An 8,976-nucleotide genomic window follows, 5' to 3' on the forward strand; every position below is an offset into this window, starting at 1 on the left:
ATGCCCCCTCTTCGTATCAGCTGGAAGCTTCACTCTCCACTCTAGTCCTCTGTGGCTATGTCACTGACTCTGGGCCCAAGAGTCCCCAGGTCTTGCCACAATGCTGGCCAACCAGGTCTCCACCTGGGGTTCACAGGAGTCTATTGAACATTGTAGGGCTTAGCTCGCAGCTTCGTTGCTGTTTTTCCCTCACTTATCAGCGATGAACATGGTCACCAATCAGAGCATGTATTCCCATTGAGTCTTAGTCTTGGAAGGGTGTTTGTTCTAAGTGGACTGGGTGGCTTTCATTTGGCTTAGCATCTCTCTTCCTCCATCTTTGCTTCTCTCCCTTGCTTGGTTAATCTGTTTTGTTTCAAAAAGAGATCAACTCAAGGTACAGCCCACACTAATCCTATCTCATGAACATAACAAAGACAATTTACTCATTCCCAAATGGTATTATAGCCATAGGCATAGACCCTAGGATTTACAATATACATTTTGAGGGAGGAGCTCTGGTGACACAGTGGTTAAGTACTCAGCTGGATGCTAACCCAAAGGTCTGTGGTTTGAACCCACCAGCCACCTTGTGGAAGGAAGATGTAACAGTCTGCTTCCATAAAGATTTACAGCCTTGGAAACCCATGAGCAGTTCTACTGTGTCCTATAGGGTCACTATGAGTTGGAAACTACTTGATGACAATGAGTTTGGGGTTTTGTTTACATTTGGAGACACAAATCAATCTATAACAATACCTAAGCTTGAGAATCTCTGTTCTAGTGCTTTGCCATTAACATGATTATCAACATGACCATTTAGTCATTCATTTAACATCTACTCTCTGTCAGTCTTTGTTGTTGTTAAGTGCCGTTGAATCGGTTCCGACGCATAGCAAACTGGTGTAGCACTTTGGGCTAATGCACTGGACTGCAAAGTCATTTGAGCCACAAGGTTGGTGGTTCAAGCTCACCAGCTGCTCCTTGGAAACCCTATACAGGGTCGCTATGGGTCAGAAATGACTCAACAGCTCTAACAACAGCAAGTTAATCTTACATTCCAGGAACAGAGGACCCTAGCACCGTCAAGGAAGAAGAGCAGGAGCAGAATCCATAGAAGCAGCAACATCAGAAATGAGGACATGGAAAAATAGAGCATCTGAGGACTCTAGACTCATGGAAAGAGAAAGGCTGTGTGCTGGTAGCCAGGAGGCAGGCTTGCAGAATGTGCCCTTTGGTTGTTTAAATGTTTATATATTCCTCAGTGTTAACCCCCCCCCCCAAATAAAACAAAAAACAGAGTGAGTAGAAGCAAATACTGTTGAATGATGATGCACAGAGGGGATTATAATCATTGCAATGAAATGATGAAAAACCGATTTTCTCTCATGTAAACTATCACTCAATTCACAATGAAAACATTAAAAAAAAAAAAAAAAGAGTGAGAGAGAATAGCTCAAACAAATGACCAAGATGCAGAGCCAGAAAACATTTTGAGAAATAAAAAGTAGTGGAACTAACTGAAAAATAATTCAAAAGAATGATATGTAGGTACCTTCAAAGGATAGACAGAAAGATCAAGATAAGCAAGGCGAACACAGATAAAAATTTATAAGAATTCAGGAAAACACTACAAGAACAAGCAAACAAAATAAATGTAAATTTTGAAATAATACAAAATTTGCAATTAGAAATCCACAAGATTAATAGTAAGATTTCAGAAGTGGGCAACACATTGAAATGACAAAGGATTAGATTTGAAACAACGAAAGGCCAAATTATTGAGCTTGAAGATAAATCTCTCAATGCTAGTATACTAGAAGAACAATCAGAAAAAAGAATGAAAAGTTACCTACAAAAGATAACCAATAAGACAAAGCTCTGATTTCTCAGCAGAAACCATGCAGGCAAGAAGGCAATGGGATGACATATATCAAACTCTTAAAGAAAAAAATTGCCAACCAAGAATCATATACCCAGCAAAACTGGGTATATTGCCAACCAAAATCATATACTCTCAAATACAAAGTGAAATTAGGATGTTTCCTGATAAATACAAATTAAAGGAATTTGCAATGGCCAGACCAACTTTACAAAAAATACTAAAGGGCGTTCTTTGGACTGAGAACCAACAACAGCGGACAATAACCTGAGACTAACATATATGCCACCACCACTCAGAACTCAATCCAAATATAGAAGTATTTAAAATAAAACAAACCTACAAGACTGAAAATAGGGAACAAGAGGTATCAATTTATAATGAAGTCAACTACAAAGCAAAAAGAGAGAATAGTGTAGATATAGAACTTCCAAAAGGCAAGTAAGTCAAGTATATTTCAAGACAAAACTAACTGTTTTTAGCAGGAGGAATATGAATAAATTACAGGATAATCTCAATGAAATTATTATGCCTATCAAAATGAAAAAACGGGGAAATCCAAAAGATTTAGTAAACATGAACATAACAAATAAAAATGAAACGAAAACCCACAGACGAAATGGACTCAGCACAGTCATGTGCGACAAAGAAACCAGCAGCACCATAAAAAACACACAGCAAGATGACAGCAATCAAGTCATACTTATTGATCATTACAATGAATGTAAATGGATTAAATGCACCAGTCAAGAGAGCAGAGAAAACAGAATGGATAAGTAAAGAAGATCCTTCAATATGCTGTCTACAACAGACACATCAAAAATATGTGGACAGCCTAAGTGTCCATCAACAAAAGAATGGTTACACAAACTTTGGTAAGTACACACAATGGAATACTACAGAATGTTGAAGAATAACAATGAATCTACGAAACACCTCACCACATGGATTAATCTGGAGAACCTTAGGCTGAGTGAAATTACTCGATCACAAAAGGACAAATATTGTATGAAACCACCTATGTAAAAACTTCAGAAAGATTTTCTTGATAAAAGAAACAATATATGATGGTAATGGGCGGAGGGAGAGGGAAATTATTCATGATCTAGAGGGTAGACACATGTTAACAAGAGGGAGGTTAGCAGAGGAAAAATGAAGGTAGCAGAACACACAGGGAGGTAGATGCTGTTAACTGTTGGTACGTGGAGGGGATTGCAATCATTGTAAATGAAGCAAAGTATATGAACTGCTGAATGTAAAAACTGATGATCTGCTCTGTAAATCTTCACTTAGTTCACAAAAAAAAGTTTTAAATAAAACTCTATTCTATAAATCAGTCTCTTCTACTGCTCCTGTAGATACTGCTAATGTATGTTGTTGTTAGGTCCTTTCTGTCTCATAGCAAGCCTGTGCACAACAGAACAAAATACTGCCTGGTGGTGCATCATCCTCACAATTATTGTTATGTCTGAACCCATTGTTATTACCACTGTGTCAATCCATCTCTTTGGAGGTAGAGGACAGGCCTATAGTTATGATATTGCCAGAAATTCAGAAACTGACTATGCCAGGAATTCAGAGGCAAATCATTCTGAACATTGGGACAAATAAGTAGCACTTGAAACTGGTCTTAAGGGAGACTTAGGATTTTTTTAAGTTGAAAAGGTAAGGAAAGACATTGGAGACACAAAGGGTAGCATGAATGAAGTCTGGAAGGTAAGAAAGTAAATACTCTGTATAAGAATAGTAGATGGTTACACACAGCACAGCTATGTTGTTGTTCAGTGCCTTTGAGTCAGTTCCAACTCATTAAAGACCCTGTATAGGGTTTCCAAGGAGCAGTTGCTGGGTTTGAACTGCCGACCTTGTGATTCACAGTCCACAGCACCACACCAAGAGTCCAGGAAGGGCTTATATGTGGGGTGATAAAAGGCAGATATTTCTTAGAGAAGAAGAAATATCTGTGTTATGCAAACCATGTCTAGTGTTTGGTGGTGTTGTTGTTATGTGCCTGTGCAGTTGGTTTCTGAAAACAACCGGTCAGAAATTTTTGACTATTGAACATAGCAATAGTTTATGAAATAATCATGAAGACGATTACAGTTCTCATGCAGAACAAGATCATTATCATCAAATCTAATTTTACATTTACTCTCGTCACTAAATCCATTCACTCCTAGGACTGTGCTAAGTCTCAGGAGCACAGAGCAGAGTTCATTGTCATATTTGCCCTTAAGGAGCCTACTCATGGGAGATTTTTGCTGTTTATTTGTTGTTGTTAGTTGTTGAGGCTGCTTCAACTCATAATAAACCAACTATAACGTTGCATGGTCCTGTGCCATCTTTATCACCATTGGTGTGTTTTGCGTCCATCGCGGCCAGTGTGTCAATGCTTGTCATTGAGGGGTTCCCTCACCTTTCCTGGCTTTCCACCTTACCAAACACGATGTCCTTCTCTGGCAACAGTCCTGACAACCCGTGCAAAGTAAGTAAGTTGGAGTTTTGGACAATAGCTGTGATCCATAAGCTAATTTACTGGTTAATTTTCAGAAGTAGGTATCACCAGACCTCTCTTCCTAGTCTGTCTTAGCCTAGAAATTCCACTGAAATCTGTTCATCATGAGTAATCCTGCTGTTATTTGAAATATTGATGGCATAGCTTCCAGCATCATAGCAACACACAAGCCACCATAGTAGGGACAAACTGACAAGACCAGATGATGCATTCTCAGCGTTAAGGAGGACACACAAACAAAACAAAACAAAACAAAAACTTGGTTAGTTCTCCATGATTCTTTGGGACAACTAATTTATAAAGGGAAACTAAAGTAGTGGTTTTGAGTTGGGCTGCTAACCTCAAGGTCAGCAGTTCAAAACTATCAGCGGTTCGGCAGGAGAAAGATGATTTCTGTTCCCATAAAGATTTACAGCTTTGGAAACCCTATGCAGGGTCGCTATGAGTCTAACCAACTGCACGGCGGAGTCGTGGTGTGGCGCTGTGGGATAAAGCACGGGACTGCAAGTCTTGAACCACAAGGTCAATGATTCAAATTCACCACCCACTCCTTGGAAACCCTATACCAGGTCGCTAGGAGGCAGAATCGACTCAATGGCACTAAGGTTTCCCTTTATAAAAGTGGGCTGAGCTAATCGGTATTTAGTACACTAAGGCCCATCTCATCACCCTTAGCGACGGAACCTGGAACAAATTAAGAGAAGTAATTACTAGGATTTGCATCCACCATTATTATTTTCAGCAGCCACCCTTTCCCTGACTTTAGCCGCCAGGGGGCACTGCAGCCAAGAAAACACTCTTTCGGAAGAGGAGGAACGCGTCTATACGAAGCTTGTCCAATTTAGGGTCCCGTAGCAACGTGCCGAGACTAGATGAATCGTACGTCGCTGTCTCGCGAGCACCAGTACGGCCCTCCCGTTTCTCCTCCAGCCCGCCCCCACTGCGCGCGCTCAAACTCCTCCCGGCCGCGCGCGATAGGTGGCGCTGTCTGTGGCGTCGCATCGGCCTGGGCTGCCGCGGCGACCATCTCCCAGCTGGCAGTGCGGCCCGGCTCTCCGGCGGCAGCGAGTGCCACGTCCCAAGTGCTACGCGGAGGAGCGGAGCGGGCGGTGTGCGGGGGGCGGGGAACAGCGCGGATCCCGGCCACACCGATCGTCCGCCGCGGCCGCCGCCATGGGCTCCTCGCAGAGCGTCGAGATCCCAGGCGGGGGCACGGAAGGCTACCACGTCCTGCGGGTAAGGGCTCCGACGGCGGCCCACGGGGTGGCGTCGGCCCCGACGGGCCCCTTCCCAGGACAGGAAGTCCCGACCCCGCCATGGAGCGGCAGCCTTGGGCGCTGCCGGGGCCGGGGTTTGGGCAGGAGGCCTCTCGCATGCCGCCTCCCCAGGGCATCCCTGGTCCACGGCTCGGGGAAGACGAGCTGGAGCCAGAGGCAACTGCCGGCGACTGGGCGGGCGACGGCCCCGGGGGAGAGGGGCCGCGCTGGCCTTCATCCTGGCACGGTCTTCTCTGCTTCTCGGCCGGAGCTTCCAAAGTTACAAAGGACTTTGGGGCAAAGTCTTCAAAGGGGTGATGGTGAGCTTTTCGAGAACTCCCGAATCCCTCCGAGTGTAGGTGCTCCTTCACCTCGGCGCCGCCCGCAGGTCTAGGAAGGCCAGTTAGGGAGGAGACAAAAAGTGGGCTACGTGGACTTAGGTGGATTTGGCTTGACACGACAGTCACTCCCGGCCTTTCCTACGCTGCCCTTCCAACATTTGCTCCAGGAGGCGGCTCCCGTTCTCTTCCAAGACAGTCGAGGGTGTGGTGGAGATACAGATTTACATCCACATGTGTTTTCAAAAATAATCTGGGTAAATCACGAAAAACAAAATGTTACCAAGATGCAGAGAAACAACGTATTTCAAAAAGCTTTCGTTGGGGGTTGGGCGGGGGGTTTTGTTCTGTTTTGGTTTGTTTTTCGTGGGGCCGGAGGTTTAAAAAGAAGCCTTTGAAAGCTGTGTGCCGTGACACCTGCGTGAATGGTAAGATGATGGACCCCAGGCCGTATTACCTTTCGGGAGGTCGTAGTGTGTCAGAAGCGAGAACGTTTTCACTGGAAGTGAAAGTGTGTTTCGTTCTGCTCTGGGTTCCATGTTTTAGGTAAAACATCTTTCTTCAACTGTGTCACCCAGGTATCTGAGTGATACCCTAAGGCTTTCCAGTCTCCAGGGTTAATGTACTTAGTCTCTCCACTCCCTAAAAACCTCTCTTGAAGCTGTCTTGAAGCTGTGATCTTAGTGGGAAAGGATGATTTTCCCAGAAAGAAAAGGGAGCCTACAAATAAACCATATTATTTTCCTTTTCCCTTCAGCTAATGCAGTCAAACCAAAACCAAATCCGCTTTCCGAGACTGTAAATCTTTACGGAAGCGGAAAGCCTCGTCTTTCTCCCTGGAAGAGTCTGGTGGGTTCGAACCGCCCACCTTTTGGTCAGCATTCCGGTGCTCATCCTACATTGCCACCAGGGCTCCATTTCAAGGGTGCCAAGCTTGTTGGGAAATGAAAGAGCTGTCAGATCCCAGGTGTGAAGTGAAAGTTAATGGCTGTGTCTTCCTCTCTATTTAGTGTGATTTTGAGTCCTGGCGTGGCTGTATAGGATTAAGCACTGGATTAGCAAGGTCTGCTTGAACTGCCAGGTCAGCAGTTCAAACTCACTAGTCATTCCTCGGAAACAATGTACAGGGTCTCTAAGAGTCGAAACCGACTCTACGACGTTTTACAAAAACAACAGTCTGGAGTATAGCGCTTTGGTGTGCTGTAGGATAAGCACTGGACTCCTAACTACAGAATCGGTAGTTCAAACCCACCAGCTGCTCAGTGGCAGAAAGATGAGGCTGTCTGCTCCTACCAAGATTTACGGCCTGGGAAACCCTACTCTGCATGGAATTGAGTAGGAATTGACTTGACTTGTTGGCCAGGACTACTGGTTGATTCACACAGTGGTTGATTGTAATGATGAATGCATGCACTCAGGGAGTTCCATAAAACACATTAGTGTTAATGAATAAAAAGATTTGAGAGTGTGAAGGAGACATCAAAAAATGTCCCATTTAACAACTTTTTAAAAATTACTTTGTTCCAACATAAAACAGGTTTTAAGTGTATTTACTGTATAGGAGCTCCTCAAAAAATCAGTGTTCATATATATTCAGTAATGCAGATGTAATACTAATCTTTAAGTCTGATTTTTAGAAACTCTGGGGTCAACCTTAGTTACAATTTGCATCTGAAGCATTCAAAAAAAAAAAAAAACAACATCAACTGTTATTTAATTAGAGTTTTATTAGGCGATGGTGGTGTTGGTTATATGCCACAGAGTCAGTTCTGACTCAACAACCCTGAACCGGGTGTCCAAGACTGTAAATTTTTATGGGAGCAAAAAGCCTAATTTTTCTCCCAATGAGCAACTGATAGAGTTGAGCTACTGACTGCACTACAGCTACCACTACCAGGAGTTGAGCTACTGACTGCACTAAGGCTACCACTACCAGGGCTTCTAGAGTTTTATTAGGGGGAGATTTAAATAATGATTGTCTCATTTAGGTGAATTTTTTGTTTCCAAGTTTCTAAATTGCTTGCCCCTGAGTCTCTTAATTAGTTTTCTTTGTAATTGATTTGTGAATCCTTATCCTTGTTTTTAGAGGGAAACATGTTAAATCTGTAAAGATAAAACTGTCTTCCTTTCATCTGTTGGTACCTAAATGTGCATCACAATATCACACAGCTGTATTAATGAGCTTAGCAACAGAGCAGAAAAACCTTGGAGTAAAATCACCATGTTCTACAAGTTCTAGAATGATTTAATTAGAAGTTACTTTTCTTTAATAATCAATTCACTTGTCAGTTTCTTGTTAATAAAACTTGTATGACAGGGTTTTGAAATGCCAGTTATATTGGCATCTTTATCCATTGCTGTTTTATTGTTGTGTCAGAGCCCCTATAATTAGTTATAGTGAACATTCCATTTTTTTCCCATAGTTTTTTTTCTTATCCATTGTTAGGTTCTGCTTTAAAAATCTTTTGGAGAAACAGCTTTGAAATGGTTCCATGTGTTGTTGTTTTTTTACTATGTCCATTGTACTTTACTTTTCATGTACACCCAACTCATTTACCAAGTCATTATATAAAACTTGGCGTTGGGCAACAATGTAGAATAACCATATCACATCCTAAAATGGAGGAGGACTGCATCATTACATAACTGCCAAAGCACTGAGTGTTATGGCCCAGCCAAGTGGTCAATACTTTACCCAGCACAGCCAGTGGTACTCTTGCATTGTGGTGTTGATAATGAGCAAAACATTGGGAGAGTAGATTTTTTTACTATGGTTATAAATGCACAAGGTAGATGTAGGTGTATTTTGTATTTTATGCATATTGTATTAATACACATTTTCATGTTGTTATGATCATATTATATACCCAACTCCCCATCCCTACCCCATCTGGTTACCCAGAAGTAAACAAGTTAATAGTTGATGATGTATCCTTCTGAGTGTTTCATGCATTTAAAGGTATATACAGAGTTTGACAGAACTTAACAAGAACCCTTATGTTATTC

General features: G+C 42.5%; 1 protein-coding gene across 1 annotated transcript in view; it reads left to right on the plus strand.

Annotated features, from left to right (window-relative positions):
- Positions 1-5,549: 5,549 nt before the first annotated feature.
- Positions 5,550-8,976, plus strand: part of GORASP2 (golgi reassembly stacking protein 2, 55kDa) — a 36,641-nt gene continuing 33,214 nt past the window's right edge. Inside the window, exon 1 of the mRNA XM_006866617.1 lies at positions 5,550-5,612. Coding sequence (XP_006866679.1) covers positions 5,550-5,612 — 63 coding nt within the window. The remainder of the gene's footprint in view (positions 5,613-8,976) is intronic.

Source organism: Chrysochloris asiatica, unplaced genomic scaffold (genome assembly GCF_000296735.1).
Source record: "Chrysochloris asiatica unplaced genomic scaffold, ChrAsi1.0 scaffold00094, whole genome shotgun sequence".
In the NCBI taxonomy this organism is placed as follows: Eukaryota; Metazoa; Chordata; class Mammalia; order Afrosoricida; family Chrysochloridae; genus Chrysochloris; species Chrysochloris asiatica.